Raw genomic sequence first — 17690 nt, 5'->3', positions numbered from 1 at the left:
CTACTAGAAGTCACAAGCACTTCCAATAAGAATAAAACCTCCCTCCTTCTGGTTATGAAGGGGTTAATTATACTTTGTGTATTATGACTCATAGACCCTCAGATTAAGATTAACTTCCTGTCTGGTTTTCACCATGTGGGGTTATTCATTTTCATACACACTTGATGAAATATTATAAGGAACCGCCTGATGGGTCTGTGACCTCATACAAAGTGTTATACCCTGGTGCATCTTAGGGTACGACATTATGTAGTGCGGTGTGATGAAACTCCATTCCCCAAAGCCTTTCACCGCAATGTTGAGTGAACTGAATAGATAGGGAACGTCTCTGGTTACACATGTAACCTCGGTTTCCTGAGATGAAGGGAACAAGACATTGCTAAACTTGGCCACACTACTACTACAGAGTTCCGAGGTACGATGCGTTCTTGTTCTTCAGTCAGAAAATTCTGAAAAAATGGTGATTGGGCACCCGCTTATATAGTGCAAATGCATGCCTAAAAGGGTTGGGTCCAAAACACCATTGCCAATCATAAGATTGGCATTATGATACAAGGGCTTCAGCTAGGTCGTCGGAGAAGGAATTCTCCAAAGCGTTCCACAGCAATGTCTCATTCCCTTCATCTCAGGGAACTGAGGTTACATGTGTAACCGGAGACATTTTCTCTTACACATCTCCTAACCAGACGTGACGCGTCTAAATGCGATTAAAAGGTATCTTTTCCATGTTAATCGGAGTTTTTGTCCTAACCGGCCATGACACGCGACAGGGCTTTCTATTTTTGAAATGATTTCTATTTCTGTGGTGTCACGGCAGGCAGCGCAGTCGACAAATGGGTCTAGAATTATTTTTATTGCCGTATATTAAAGCTGGCATCTCGCTAGCTGGTTCACAGCAACTTGATTTTGGCTGAGGGTGTCACACACCTACCGAATTTTGTGCTTGAGGTCTCGCTCTCTACAGCCGGATCTCTCTCTCACACACACACACACACACACACACACACACACACACACACATAACACGCATAACAGGGCAGTTACCGTTGGTAAACTAGTATTTGATGGTAATCTCGATAAATTACTGAGCTTAAGCATAGTGTTTGACTGGTCATGTGATCCAAACATGGCAGCCCCCATGAGAAGACCCTCTCCATAAGAATAAAACCACTTTTATAAGGTATTGGTATGACTGGAGTCCTCATCTCGGGTAAGATGTCATGATTTTATACATGTGTTTCAAAATTAAAATGCTTTTTTTTTGGGGGGGGGGGGTAAAACTATTTTTAATGAGGAAAAATTAATGAGTGCACCTTTAAACACAATTATATTTACTAGGTGTTTAATTGAAGTTTAAATGAAGTTTCACATACATAACCATATGAATAGTTTGGGGTAATAGTAATAGTGGGGTTATGTATGGAACTTTTGGTAAAATGACATCCATCACTCAATCGAAATTGTATCGAAAATATCTCTTTAAAATATGTGGCTGCTCTGTGTGCATGCGTTTTCACTGCTGAACACTGATTGGTCGGCAGGTTCTATTCCTTTCCTAATCCTGTAACACCCACAGTGCAATATGCGGAAGATAGAAATTGAGCCTGTTCAGTACGTTAGAGGTGAAATTGAAACTGCCCGGCATTTCTGGTCGGAATCGAAGACGTTTGCGGCAGCTTAGTAGGGACGGACATGGCGTCTACCAGCCCCTGTGTCGTGGTAGGTGTTACTGTACACACTCATGCCTTCAATCATTTTCCACCGGAGTGCGACACTTGAGATTAGTCACTGAGCATAAGCATATGATTCAAAACTGTCTTTTGGAGAACAACAACATGTAGTTTGATTTTTAATTATAGCTATTATTTTCTTAAAATTCATGATTGCATGCATATTTATTTGGTGACTCGTATGTTGCAGTGAAGTATAGAGGCATGTAATTAAAGCACGCGTTTCACGCGTGGCACATCTGACGCTGCTCTTTCATTTCTGCATGAGTAATAGAAAATGAGCAACAGACTCGCGCGGCAAGCGCTGCCGGGGTCTTGCGGGAATGCACGTGCTATGTTTTTATATTGGATTTATAGCAGGAGATGAACACAGGGTTGAGTATTGTACAACGGACGAATAAAAGTCGAATAGCGCATTTAAAGGCATTCTGTGACGCAATAAACGTGCTTTTTCGATTTGTAGCATGTTATTAGTTTGTATTGTTGGGTTCTGTTTGTAATACATTGATAATAAATGAAACTGGCATTATGAGCATGGTGCCGTAGTGTGCGAATGCAAACGGCATACAGCATTGTCAAACCCGATTCGGAGGAGTTTATCATCCTCTCTCTCTTCGAGCTAAATATACATGTTAACATGATTTTAATGTAACAAAATCGCCAACTAACTTTTTGTGTAAAGTTATATCCAATTTTTCTACTTCGTCAACCATGACAACGTAACGCTGTAAACCCTAAAACGTCTGTAAAAACGATTCAAAAAAAATTTACAGCTCAAATAATATACAAGTTTTAACAGAATAATTAATGAAAGTGCTTTTATAAAATTATAAGCTTCCCATTTCTGCCTTTTAAACCTCCAAAAATTGGCCCCATTCACTTCCATTGTAAGTGCTTCACTGTAACTTCTATTTATGCTTATTTTATTTTCTTGAGAAATGGAGGGACGAGTCAATTATTATTATTATTATTATTATTGTTTTGGTAAATATCAACATTTATGCCACAAGTGCTGTTAACTGAACTTAGCTTGTATTGAACCCCCAATATTCCTTTTAACTAAAGAGTGCACAATATTTTTTAATCTGCCTCAAGCAGCCTTTTTTTTTTTTTCTCTCCTGAATGGAGACATATGACATGCATGTGACTCTAAATCAGACAATGTATATAGGTGTCTGTAAGATATGGATAAAAAGGTCTGAGAGCACATTTACTTGTGTAATGTGCACTCTGGCGACAATTTGATAATGTAAACGTTGGCTTGAAGCCGTTGCAGACTAGCCTTTGAAATCCATGTCTTTTCAGGTGTGATATAGGTGTGGATTGTGGTTTGGGGTTTGAATCTCAAGGTAATGGCTGCAGCAGTAAGCAGAGAGGGGGAATCTCCCATAGGAGCCTCTACCGTCAGGTGCACATTATTTGTCTGAAACGCCTTCAAGGACAATGTGATAAAATAAATGGGAAGAACAAACAAAGGACAAGTTAGTCTTAGCTTATTTCTTCTGCTTCCCCGGGAATAAATGTGTTCCTTCGACTTTGCTTCCACAGTGAGGAACAGATAGATATAACCAGTCTGTGGTATGGAGGTTCATATCTGCACTAGAAAAATTGTATGTCCTTTTATTTATTTACTTATCTTTTGCACATTGAGAATATACCATCTCTAATTTCAAAAAGGTTCTCAGTTCCTTTGACAAGACAGGTAACTTTTTTTAATAATTTAATTTGAAAGATTACCTTTGCATATTTTTATTTAAAGGGGCATTCAGTAGTTCTCTAGCTAGCATTAGCATTGCTCTTCTCCGTGTACTTTAAGTACTGATACGGCAGTGATGTTAGACGCTGTACTGCCATCTATCGACGTGGATCAGCATGATCGTCTCTGCTGCCGCAGACAGCTTTGGAATATCATTTGCACTGGAAAATGTCGGAGTTTGAGGTCATTTCTAAAGTTATTTATTACTACTATAATTGCCTAAAAACAAACTACATTTCTACAGTTAAGGACAGATTATTATTGTCCCTCATATCAATAATCTTTGGAGACTGTCTATATTTCACGTTATTTCTAAAGACAATAATTATCTTTATTAGAGAACTGCTTGGTGTGAAATAAACCTCAATTATCTAGTGATACAGAATGTCAAGGTAAAGGAAAGATTAGAATTGTTTTATGATCAAATTTAGCATGTCCATGAAAACTGTATTTGAAGAACTTGTTTTGTTTCCAAACAAACCAATGTCATGGTTTACTCAAAATCCACAACAATCGCTGTGCCAAGCTGCTGAACGAATAAGGACGTATGCCCTTTCATAGAGGTGGAGGTAGATGGGCCCCCCTTACTATACACGTGATAACAAAGAAAATAAAATTACTCGTTGCTTTCCGGTTGCATTTGTAAACACCACTGAGAATTGTCCATTATTAACATACGTTCACTACACACATCATTTTAAAAAGTTTGAGGGAAACTTGTAGGAGTTTTCTGTAAATTCCACTGATACTATTTAGAGAGTGGTCTAAACAATTAATAATGTCTTACCTGTCTAACAAAAGAGAAGCAACATCGGCATCACTACTCAGGTTTTTCTCCGTCATCAAAATTTTCCACCATGTGTATGCCAGACCGATGTTTACTCTAGTTTTTTGCCTTTGCCGGTCTTCTTGCTTCGGATCTTTTTCGCTTCTTCGGCAGAACAGCTACTGAATCTCCTGTTGTATCTGCTTCTAAAGCACGATAATAAATATGTTCCATTGTATTCTTTTTGCTCTTCGCATCACTGCGCTAAGCATAGCCATGCATAGCCAGTCTGTCTACATGGGTGGCTGCCAGTGAGCGCGAGGATTTTCTTCAACGTTTAGTGAAACACAGCGGACCATGTCATTTCAACATGATGAAACACATTGAAGGGGTGACTTGCACCATGTATAATAAAAACTCTTTTTTAGAAAACTATTATGAGGACAGTATTCATCTCATGTGAGTGTACACCATTCAGATCACTCTTCACAAAAACACAGTTCATTTGTTAATGTGTAAAACTTTTTAAAGTAGGCCCAAATGACTGACTGCACCTTTAACAGATGCTTTTATTCAAAGTGATAACACCAAGTGCCAACATTATGTACAGAATTATATATTTTGTCATAGTAAAAAAGGGGAGTGCATTGTTTGTGTCTATGACTAACCAAATGGGGCCCTCAAAAGCTGTTTAGGCGAAAGGTCAGTTGTAAAGATATTTTTGTTTTGCCTTAAATCTAGAAACCCTAGAAGACCCTAGTCACTGTAAGAACAGAGCTTCCTTAACATTCACACTCATGAAATAGTGTGAAACTGATCTTCACTTCTTACCATCCTTACTCCCACAGCAGTTTGACACCTTTCTTATTTGACTTGTCTAGTACTGCAACACTATTGGCAGTATATTTGCAATTTTATTCTTACTCACTGTTAAAGCAATAGTTCACCCAAAAATTAGAATTCTCTCATCATTTACTCACCCTCATGCCATCCCTGATGTGAATGACTTCATTTCTTCTGCTGAACTCAAATGAAGATTTTTAGAAGAATATCTCTTTTCTGTTGGTCCATACAATGCAAGCGAATTGTGACCAGAACTTTGAAGCTCTGAAAAAAGCTCAAAGGCAGCATATAAGTAAACCATGAGACTCCAGTGGTTTAATCCATGTCTTCTGAAGCAATCCAATCGGTTTTAGGAGAGTACAGTCTAAGGATGCTGCGATTATATGGTTTCGTTATTAACTGTAACTAAAAATGTCATGGTTAATTTAACTGCAAGATTTTAGAGTATATGGTTAAAAACCGTGAAATGTTTTATTTACATGTGGCAAAAATACTATGTATATAATAAATATATAATATAAAAGAGTTTTTCCAGTGAAAGCCTATCTCTTGTGCCTGGATGGTTAGAGCAGCTGTTACTATGGTTACGGACGGTGGCCGCGTGGTGCTTGGCCAGGTGTTCACAGACTGAACCTGAACTTTCACGTGACACTGGGGCTTAAACACACAAACTCCAACAGACTCATATCCACCGAAAAAGCGACTTAAATCGGCTGTGTGGGAGCATTTTAATGACTGACTGAAGACGACAGATGGAAAACATGCAGACATCAGACTAATTGATTTTCAATGATAATTTATAAACATTTCAAGACAGACCTACCTTGAGCTCCGAGGTTGTTCGTCGATGGTATATGCTTCTGTTGAAGCCATCCGTCTGCATTATTTCAACTTCATTGTTTAAATGGCGTGTTTGATAGCGGAATTCCTGGTAAACAACTACATTTCCCATGGTACAGCCAATCAGAGAACCAATCAGAGAACCACGGCCAATGAAGACCGCAAAATTTGCCTCTGTGTGACAGCCCACTCCCATGTCACACTGTGAGTGACGTAATCGAGTCGGTCTCCCTTTTACCTTAAAATAGTTATCTAATTGTATACAGTATATCAGAATATTTTGCAATAAACGTAAAATATATTGCTTCTATATTTATAATCAACAACCTAAAATCAATAGTTTGATGTATTCCAATTGTTTTTTATTCAGTTACATCATTCGCAATGCTTCATGGGATTGTAGTTTGTACCCTCGTGAAAGACGGTAAGTACACAGCATTGTACCTTTGTCTTTTGTCCAGTTTTTAATTACTTTTTTCTTGCCTCAAAACAAAGTTTGTTATGTTGTGATTCACCTTGGAGCTGGTTGGTTCATGGTTTATAATTCCATTATGGAGGATTTTATAAAAAGCCTTTGCAAAAAAATTATAGGAAAAATACTTTTGGAACCCAGACACTGAATAAGTAATCACCCTCATTATTTAAAGCATTGCTCGAGTACAAATTCACCGCATTCAGCAATAAATGTCAATTTTAGCTATTATTGGACTTTTTAAATAGCCTGCTTTAAGCAATGTTCCCGTTATTATGCATAGTTCACAGGTTTATTTGTGAGGATTTGTGGACAGATTAAAGGAAATTATATTTATGGAGTCTGTCGCCGATTCTTTATGGTGGGGTGTTTGATAGACAACGGATCGCTTTAATAAATTGTTTTAGAAGAAAAACGGTTGTAATGTAAACTCCGTGTAATCTTTTCAGTTGTGCAGTTCTGAAGCGAATCCAAGCCTTCCAGTTTCATAGAGGCGCATTTTGTGCCCAGGATGCAGATAAGCAGGGTTATGTCTCTATTTACCTTTTATTTATTGTGTATTTAGCCGTTTTCTTATTGTATGGCTGTGCTTAAGAGTCCATATATCCCTAAGAAACGCATCCACTTACATGTTCAATTGTGATATTTGATATGCCTTTTTGCGAATAATTGTAAAACCGGTTAACCGCAATTTGTTTCTCGGACGGTAATCTAACCGTCAAAATTTCACCCTGCGGCATACCTATTACAGACCAAAATATAACTCCTTTTTCACTATAAATCTTGACATCAGCAGTCTCCTTGATCATTATTTCAAGCTCGAGTCAGTTACACTTGAAATCATAATCGTGCCTAGAGGCTGCGATGGCAAGATGTACAGTGAAAAAGGAGTTGCACTCTGTCCTCACCCAAAAGAGATTGGATCGCTTCAGAAGACACTGATTAACCACTGGAGACATATGGATTACTTTTATGCTGACTTTGTGCTTTTTTGAACGTCTAGGTTCTAGCCACCATTCACTTGCATTGAATGGACCAACAGAGCCAAAATATACTTCTATATCTTCATTTGTGTTCTGCAGAAGAAAGTCATACACATCTGGGATGGCATGAGAGTAACTGATGAGAGAATTAAAAATTTTTGGGTGAACTATTCCTGTAAGTTTAAAGATAAGCGATTTTAGCATTCTGAAGCTTTCACGTGACTGAGCCGTTGAATTAGCCACGCCCCCTCATCCCAAAACCCCGCCCTACAAAGATAATTTTGAGGCCATAACGGAGCAAAAGAGCAGCATTGTTTGTTCCTGTGGCTGTCAAATTCAACAGTGGCACAATAGCGCCCTCAACTGACAAACATTATGAATCATAGCCTCAATGATCCGCTTCAAATGAAAACGAGCAAAATGATTGACACATTTTTGTTTTCTGTTTACAAAGTCTACAGCTGTCACAGAGACCGGTGAGATCTCAGGACACTAATTTCATTAATATCTTTTAAGGAAGTTGTAACATTTTTTGCATACTTTTTCCATGAAAAATCGCTTGCAGCACCTTTAAGTCTAACTACTCAATCCCATACTTGGGTATTTTGATAATCGTCACTAAAATAATATATGCGCATTGAGGAAGTTTCTGCAGAAGAATATGCAAATGTTACAGACAAACTGAATGCTGAAAAGTCCAATGTTAACTCTGCAGCTCCCTGGTGATTTAAGAGCTGCTTAAGCAATGGGTTACAACGTTTACAGTAAAGATCCTCTTTCCCCTGCTGCCCTATTTCAGGTGTATATTGCTGTCTACTAGATATCATTTTATCTGACAAACAGACTGCTCACTGTTCTTTACCCTATCAGGTATGAAATGACAAATTATGTCATTTGTGTATTTTAGATCAGTGATGAGGAGCAAGGTTATGACCTGGACCTCTTCTGTATACCAAAACATTATGCAAATGACTTGGAACGAGTGTATATTCCACATGGACTCATAATGGACAGGTAACTGGCACACCTTTTCTTTCTTTAACTCATGTTTCTCATATTAAACATGTTACATTGTCCACATGAAATTTGTTTGCAAAGGTCACAACTGCAAACTCATGACTGTTGACATTGTGAGATGGTAGAGCTAATTAAGTCTTTCTGAATTGACTATAGAACCGAACGTCTGGCCAGAGACATCATGAAGGACATGGGTGGGCACCATATTGTGGCTTTGTGTGTGCTCAAAGGGGGCTACAAGTTCTTTGCTGACTTACTAGATTACATCAAAGCCCTCAATCGCAACAGTGATCGTTCCATTCCTTTGACAGTGGACTTCATTCGCCTTAAGAGTTACCAAGTAGGACTATTAATCATTCACCTTTCATATGGATTTTTACCCCAGTTGAATTCAATCAGACCTGTCTCTGTTACTCACTCTTTTGTTTGTGTATTTAATAACCATATTACAACATGAATAAAAATTAGCAGTTTGCAATTCAAATTTGTTTCATGGTTGAGTGTTAAGTGTTGTTGTTAGTTTAGTAAATACCATACAGAACTGATGGAACTTATAGAAATGTCTCGATTCCTACCTCACACTGATTTTAATATGTTAAAAAAAATAGAATGACCAATCTACAGGTGAAATCAGAGTGATTGGTGGAGATGATCTGTCTACTCTCACAGGGAAGGTAAGTATCTTCCTGTAGAGAAATATGACCGTTTATATGACGCTAGTTTTATAAATATATAATCATTAAGCAAAAAAGTGCATGTGGCTAGTAAAATATTGTTAAATGCATTCTCATTTTTCTTTTTGGGATTTTCTGTTTGGACACCAAAGAACGTCTTGATTGTTGAGGTATTTTTGAATTTATTCATCATATTGAAATGTTTGCAATATCTTGTATTGTCCAGCAAATGGTACATGTATTTCTGTAATCTTTACTCTGTTTATTAGGACATAATTGATACTGGGAAAACAATGAAGACCTTGTTAGAACTTCTCAAGCAGTATAATCCAAAAATGGTCAAAGTGGCCAGGTAAAGATTGGGGGGGTATATATACACACACACACACACACACACACACACACACACACACACACACAGACAGTACTGTACTACAATGCATCCGGTAAGTATTCACAGCGCTTCACTTTTTCCACATTTTGTTATGTTACAGCCTTATTCCAAAATGGATTAAATTCATTATTTTCCTTCAAATTCTACAAACAATACCCCATAATGACAATGTGAAAGAAGTTTGTTTGAAATCTTTGCTAATTTATAAAAAAATAAAATAAAAAAAATCACATGTACATATGTATTCACAGCCTTTGCTCAGTACTTTGTTGAAGCACCTTTGGCACCAATTACTGCCTCAAGTCTTTGAGTATGATGCTACAAGCTTGGCACACCTATTTTTGGGCAGTTTCTCCTATTCTTCTTTGCAGGACCTCTCAAGCTCCATCAGGTTGGAATGGGAGCGTCGGTGCACAGCCATTTTCAGATCTCTCCAGAGATGTTCAATCGGGTTCAATTCTGGGCTCTGGCTGGGCCACTCAAGGACATTCACAGAGTTGTCCCATAGCCGCCACTTTGTTATCTTGGCTGTGTGCTTAGGGACGTTGTCCTGTTGGAAGATGACCCTTCACCCCAGTCTGAGGTCCAGAGCGCTCTGGAGCAGGTTTACATTAAGGATGTCTCTGTACATTGCTGCATTCATCTTTCCCTCGATCCTGACTAGTTTCCCAGTTCCTGCCGCTGATAAACATCCCCACAGCATGATGCTGCCATCACCATGCTTCACTGTAGGGATGATATTGGCCAGGTGATGAGCGGTGCCTGGTTTCCTCCAGGCATGACGCTTGCCATTCAGGCTAAAGAGTTCAATCTTTGTTTCTCATGGCCTGAGAGTCCTTCAGGTGCCTTTTGGCAAACTCCATGCGGGCTGTCATGTGCCTTTTACAGAGGAGTGGCTTCCGTCTGGCCACTCTACCATACAGGCCTGATTGGTGGAGTGCTGCAGAGATGGTTGTTCTTCTGGAAGGTTCTCCTCTCTCCACAGAGAAATGCTGGAGCTCTGTCAGAGTGACCATCGGGTTCTTGGTCATCTCCCTGACTAAGGCCCTTCTCCCCCGATCGCACAGTTTGGCCGGGCGGCCAGTTTTAGGAAGAGTCCTGGTGGTTCCAAACTTCCATTTACGGATTATGGAGGCCACTGTGCTCATTGGGATCTTTAGTGCTGCAGAAATTTTTCTGTACCCTTCCCCAGATCTGTGCCTCGATACAATCCTGTCTCTGAGGTCTACAGACAATTCCTTGGACCTCAATGCTTGGTTTGTGCTCTGACATGCACTGTTAACTGTGGGACCATATATAGACAGGTGTGTGCCTTTCCAAATCATGTCCAATCAACTGAATTTACCACAGGTGGACTCCAATTAAGTTGTAGAAACATCTCAAGGATGGTCAGTGGAATTAGGATGCACCTGAGCTCAATTTTGAGTGTCATGGCAGAGGCTGTGAATACTTATGTACATGTGATTTTATTTATTTATTTATTTATTTATTTTTAATAAATTTGCAAAGATTTCAAACAAACTTCTTTCATGTTGTCATTATGGGTTATTGTTTGTAGAATTTTGAGGAAAATAATTAATTTAATCTATTTTGGAATAAGGCTGTAACATAACATAAATTGTGGAAAAAGTGAAGCGCTGTGAATACTTTCCGGATGCACTGTATATACTATACAGTAGATATACTTTGCGACTATGAGTTGAATATGACCGTATTCTTCACAAATTCCATTTATTCATTTATTTGTAGTTTGCTTGTGAAGAGGACACCAAGAAGTGTCGGCTACAGACCAGACTGTGAGTTATTTTACTTCATAATGGCTTTAATATAGTTAGGATTAAATGATGTGTTTATAAATGGGCGAATGCTGATATATTTGGAGTTGCAAAAGCATCTTCACACGATTAAAGCTCATTGATTTAAAAGGGGATCAATTTAATTGTTTTGACCACTGAAATTTGACCACTATGATTTATTTCAATTAAGGACATTTTAGTGCTGTGCTAAATGTTGGCCACAAGGCTGCACTCCAACTCTTTCTGGCATTGTGGTGCAAATAAAACCAGCAGAAATAGCAGATTTACAGTACTTTTTTTTTTCAATAACCTCCTGGGTTTTTTTTTTTGTTTGTTTTTTTTCATCCTCTAGTTGTTGGATTTGAGGTTCCTGACAAATTTGTGGTTGGATATGCACTTGACTACAATGAGTACTTTAGGGATTTAAATGTAAGTGGTGACCTGCCAGAATATAAATTTCTCTTTTTAGAAACTTAGCATTATGTTTGTGGCATTGTGGCAATTTTTGCTAATTTTGTACACCATTTTGACTTGCAGCACATCTGTGTCATCAGTGAAACGGGAAAGGAGAAGTACAAAGCATGAGAAACCCTGAGCTTCCCCCTCTAGCTGTGTATCATTTGTTTTGAATAGATGTCTTTTTATTTTATATCCATTTCGTATTTTTCAGTAGCGCAGCACACCACACGTAAGCAGGTCCTCCTCTCAGGGTCTCTGGTGGGTTGTATGCTGTTAATGCACCTGACATTTGAATTTGCTTATACCTCCACAAGCACCCTGCTATCAAACACATATTAGTAACTACAAACACTCTCAGTCCCTGAGAATAGTAGTCTTAAGACTGCTGCTCTCAGTTCCTTAAAATGGGTGTTTAAAACAACCATTTAATAAACATTTGGGTAAGAGACAAAAATTCCTTTAAATTATTATGATTTGTGTGTAAAATTATGGATTGATGTTTAAAGATTAGATTTGGATAAATCCAATTATATGGATAAAATAATGCAGATTTTTAGGTTATCTTGCTTTGCTATTCAATATTTTAAAGAACATACAATTTGGGAATTTGCTCAGATGGCAAAGGGAAAACATTAGTATTTCCCAAAGACTATTTGCAATGTACTGTATCATGAAATGTCACTGTAATATGCACCCTGTCATAATATCAGTGATTAATTTACCTGCAACAGGGCAATCTTATTTTCCAACCACATTTCAAACTTATTGACACTTTAAAGCCAAATATCACATCCTTATGTTCTCTTTTTATTTGTAATTTTGTTAATTTTGCATGCAAAAATATTTATTTGTGTCCAATTACTAAAGTCCTGGTTTATAATTATATAAATGAATTGAACAATATGATGCCTTGTATGGTTGTATGATCACTTATGCTACCATATAAATGCTGTAATGAAGAGAATGATCACAATGAAACAATAATGCTGTGAACTCATCATTGTGCAGCAGCCTGTCAACCATCAACTTTCTGATTATTCAAAGTATTTGAGTATTCTCCAATATTTATTTTTTTTAAATGTTTTTTTTTTTTTTTAAATGCTCTTGTCAAAGACATGACCTAATTTTGCCCCAACATTGTTAAAAAGACATTATCAGTAAGGACATTATTGTCTTTAGTGTAGGATTAAACTTAAAATTGTTCTTCACTTAATGAAATGCCAAAATATTAAAATGGTGTTACAGTTAAAGCCAATATGAGTCTGTTCCCTACTTTCTATTGTGTAGAGAACTCTGTACACAGCATGCAGATCAAAAATTAAGGGTATTTAAATCTTACAAGTACAATAATTTTAGAAATAACATGTGAAGAACCAGGTGCACTCAAGGAAAGTAAGTCATTTTGGTTATTACTGATTTTATTTAACTGCGTTGGTCATCTACAGTACAGAGAGGGCCCTGCAAGTGTTTTTCCATCACATAAATGCATAGGTATGGTCAGCTATGGCGAAGATCTGGAATGGCTCTTAGGGGTCTGTAAGTGCTGACAGGCCTTACTACAGCAGAACAGTAATACTGGATAACACCACATTCACCTCCAGTATTTATGTGCTGCTATAGTACATTACCTTCGGATCTGGTGTTCTCTTACATCATGTTATTGACTTGTTGCTGGGGGAACAGAGAGCCAGAGCTCTAGCAACAAATCTTCATGGTCTGCATTTCCATCACCACAGCTTGCTGAAGACTGGTGTCATAAAGCATTAGACACATTCATTCTCTTTTACTCAGTGTGGCATTAAATGTTTGAACCCTTAAAGGAATATTCTGGGGTTCAATACGTTAAGCTCAATGGACAGAATTTGTGGCATTATGTTGAATACCACGTAAATCAATTTCAACTTGTCCCTACTTTAAAAAACAAAACAAAAATGGAAGTGAATAGGGCCAATTTTAAGGGGTTTAAAGGCAGAAATGTGAAGCTTATAGTTTAATAAAATCATTTGAATTCTGCTAAAAGATGTGTATTATTTTAGCTGTAAAACTGTATTTTACAGTCGCTTTAGGGTTTAAGGCATTACGTCGTCATGGCAAGAAAGTTGTAAAATTGGATATAACTTCACGCAGAAAAGGTTAGTAAGCGATTTGAATCACACTAAAATCATGTTAACACATTTAATGTTTACATCTTGTAGCTATACTTTTGAATCCGTGAGTATTTTAATGTTTACAGATTGGTCTCATTCACTTCCATTGTAAGTGCCTCACAGTAACTATGTGTTATATATTATATATATATATATATATATATATATAATATAAATATAAAAGAAAAAGGGGAGATGAGTTGAAATTCATTTTTGTGGTAACATCAACATTATGCCACAAATGCTGTTGACTGAGTTTGTATTGAACCTGGATTATTTTTTAAACTGTCACCATTAATTTTCAAGCAGTACATTCTATTCTAATTGCCATTCTTGCATTATATGAAACATTAATGTCTGTTAAGAACTAATTTTAGGAATGGAATTTTTACATATCACTTTGTGAGGATGTCTATGTAATTATGGAAATATTTCTTGGTGTAATCAGTGGCTCCACATGCCATTAAGAGGACGAAGGTCCCCTGATGGGTCTGAATGGAACAACAGTGCAAGATAGGCCTCAAGTGTTCGTCTGAGGGGCCCCTGACTGTAAACAGATCACAAACTGTATATTTTTGTACTAGGGAACCTAAAAAACATACACACTGATATAAAAAAAAAAATAATGGTGTAAACTGCCATCATTATGAAGTCATTTTGAGTTCCAAAGATACGTCTGTATTTAAACTGAGGGATTTTATCATTTGAAGAGATGGTATGTTGTTTGTACACCTAGCTGTTGGTTAGCAACTAATGAAGTACATGAAATAAGAGCCATGGCCAAGTCAGACATGACCAGACATATCCTCAATTCAACATGTCAAGGTCTGGTGTGTAGAGGGCCCACGGCGACCTTACTTGCTTTTAAAATAAAATACGTAACACATATCAAATGATATAAATGTGAATAATTTGTAGTCAACATGCCTCAATTTTAAAAAAAAGCAAACTGAATACACATTTCTTAAAATGAATCAATTTATTTTATTTATTTTTTTAAATGCAACTTAAATTATTAACATAAAGATTATCATTTTTATATTATTATAGAAATTGTATATTTTATCTTTATACAGGCCATAAACACTAGAGACTACGCACAATGAGCTGGATACCACACAGAGGGTGTAGTTAACTCCTGCCTACTCAGCATTTTTTTTTCAATAATTGTATTTAACAACTAAAGTAGTCCACATTCTAAGTGTACAGTATTAAAATATTAAAAGGCATAAATATACATTTAAAACGTACATGCTAGTTGCCGACCTCCTTCAAAAAAGTATATCAACAGACCGTGGGGTGTTTTCTCATTTGCCATTATACAGGTTCCCTAAATAGGCAACTTCGTACTAATAAAAAAAGAGGACGTTTGCTATGAAGATATATTGAAAACTGCGAGTTAATTACAAAGAGATAAAGAGCGAACTTTTGATTGACACGCGTCAAGATGAAACATGTCAAATTGTGCTCGTGCAGTCAAAGTTGAATTAAAGTAGGGAACTTTTCTCCTCACGCTCTACTACGGCACCGTTTTCAAACAAAAAGATCGATAGGCGAAACATAGAGCACAGTATGTGCGTTAGACACCTCCGTCAGACGCTTCAGAAATTAATGAACAACATAGAATTTGACAGCGTGACAACGAGGGGTAAATTCTCAAAGAAAGAAAAAATAAGTCCTCAAAAAAATCCAAACTTACCTCGGGTCCAATCGAAAATGGCGCCGAAATTTAATTGTATGGTCTCCTGAAAAGCTTTGTGGGAGCGTGAGCTGTACTACATCCCCCGTTGAGTAACTGAAGAGTGGAACTGCAGTGTCGTGACACGTTCTTACTACTTTGGCACACTATATCCCCTCAGGATGTTGTCATGCCTTTTGAAGCAGCCAACTTGTTCCCCTAACAAACAAGTTTCTGACATTAATAGAGTATATTCTAATAAAAACCCTGTATCATTATAATGCATGCCTATAAGCCTTCTTTGGCTTGCTTATGTTGTCTAAATAGTTCACTTTCAAAAATCTTTAAAGATATAATTCACCCAAAAATGAAGATTCTCTCATCAGTTACTCAACCTCATGCCATCCCAGTTGTGTATGACTTTCTGTCTTTTGCAGAACACAAATATTTTTTTAATAATATCTCTGTTCTGCAGGTCCATTCAATGCAACTGAATGGTGGCCAGAACATTGAAGCTCCAAAAAGCACATAAAGGCAGCATAAAAATCCAGTGGTTAAATCAATGTCTTCTGAAGCGATAGGTGTGGGTGATAAACAGATGACTATACTGTATACATCATTTTTTACTATAAATCTCCATTTATGTCCACAGTCTTCTTTTGTTTTTTTTTTTGCCGATTCACATTCTTTGTGCATATTACCACCTACTGGTCCAGGCTGCTCAAAGGTGGATATTTATAGTAAAAAGGACTTAAATATTGATCTGGTTCTCATGCACATCTATTATATCGCTTCAGAAGACATGGATTACTTTTATGCTGCCTTTATGTCCTTTTTGGAACTTCAAAGTTCTGGTCACCATTCACTTGCATTGTATATATATATATATATATATATATATATATATATATATATATATATATATATATATATATATATATATATATATTATTTTAGTAAAGGTTGATTTCCCTCTACAAAAGCCTAGCCAAAATACCATCACCTGACCTGTGTAATGACCTGCAGTCACCTGGTTCAAAATCTTGTGTCTCTCATTAGAAGAAGAGAAAAGAAACATTGTCTGTTGTCAGACAGAAGCCTTGCAGTGAGCTGTGAAGAAACATGTGACTCTGGTGTTGTTTATCGAGGGTGTGTTCTCTGTCAAGCTATTTTATGCAAAATTGGGCTTTGGGTGTCATCACCACATTATTGTGAAAGGCTATGCTTAGACAGGGAAGCTATGACCTAAGACATGTAGAAATGAAATGTAAACACAAGAGCCTTTGTTTTTACATTTAGTCTACATTTAGGGACCTTGTTAATCTCTTAAATTCACATTTTATTTATGTGAAATTGGTTTATAAAACTGTGTGTTTATCATTCCATCTCTACTATTTATGGGTAAGATGCAGTTCACTGCAAGGTCTGACTGGACGTGTTCTTTGGTAAAGGGTTAGAAGAACGAAATAAAAGAATGGTTAATAACAGTCTTTTTAAAATGATAGTACTCTTTGGGTGGGTGGTATACCAGTTGCAGTGTTTCCAGATCTCAGAAGAGAAACAAAGCACCTGTTTTAGAAAAACAAGCTTAAAATAAGGGACTTGCTTCACCCAAAATAATCCATTAAATTTTTTCCTCGTTGGGGGAATTGTCAGGATGGGAATCATAACAAGCAGTACAGTAGCCTAGGCTATCTAAAGTAACATCTTTTCAATAAAGGTATTCTTGATATTAAATGTATCCCCAAAAATATTTAAAAATGTCAGTTATTAATTTGGCCACCTAAAATCAATGAATAGTCTAAATCCAGTGTTGGGAGGGTTACTTTTGAACTGTATTCCACTACAGATTACAGAAAAATACAAAATAACCTCTTCAGTAATCAAAATACTTTTTGAATGTAACTGTATTCTAATTACCAATTATTTAAATTGTAACTGTAGTGGAATACAATTACTTATATTTTGTATTTTAAATACGTAATCCCGTTACATGTATTTCGTTACTCCCCAACCCTGTCTAAATCTCTCTCCTGCATGCATGCACACACTGCATTGGTACGTATGGACTAAACATCACCTTTTACGGCCTCAATTATTTTCATATTTTTTTATAATGGTTTTTAAACTAGTGG

The 17690-nt window shown here is 37.0% G+C and overlaps 1 protein-coding gene across 1 annotated transcript; it reads left to right on the top strand.

The window, feature by feature from the left end:
* Window positions 1–1551: 1551 nt before the first annotated feature.
* Window positions 1552–12714, top strand: LOC127418275 (hypoxanthine-guanine phosphoribosyltransferase-like). The gene is made up of 9 exons (XM_051658793.1): window positions 1552–1719; window positions 8298–8404; window positions 8564–8747; window positions 9016–9081; window positions 9234–9251; window positions 9351–9433; window positions 11225–11271; window positions 11624–11700; window positions 11809–12714. The coding sequence occupies exons 1-9, from the start codon at window positions 1693–1695 to the stop codon at window positions 11854–11856; spliced, it is 657 nt and encodes a 218-aa protein (XP_051514753.1). The 5' UTR covers window positions 1552–1692; the 3' UTR covers window positions 11857–12714.
* The last annotated feature ends 4976 nt before the right edge of the window (window positions 12715–17690 follow it).

This window comes from Myxocyprinus asiaticus, chromosome 27, assembly GCF_019703515.2.
Source record: "Myxocyprinus asiaticus isolate MX2 ecotype Aquarium Trade chromosome 27, UBuf_Myxa_2, whole genome shotgun sequence".
NCBI classification, from domain to species: Eukaryota; Metazoa; Chordata; class Actinopteri; order Cypriniformes; family Catostomidae; genus Myxocyprinus; species Myxocyprinus asiaticus.
This window is presented reverse-complemented; position numbering and strand designations above follow the sequence as displayed.

Bases quoted from the DNA above. Each gene is read 5' to 3' on its own strand.
- LOC127418275 (XM_051658793.1), top strand. From the start codon at position 1,693: ATGGCGTCTACCAGCCCCTGTGTCGTG. The intron at 11,272-11,623 runs GTGAGTTATTTT...TTCATCCTCTAG, and splicing joins TGTCGGCTACAGACCAGACT to TTGTTGGATTTGAGGTTCCT. The intron at 11,701-11,808 runs GTAAGTGGTGAC...TTTGACTTGCAG, and splicing joins AGTACTTTAGGGATTTAAAT to CACATCTGTGTCATCAGTGA.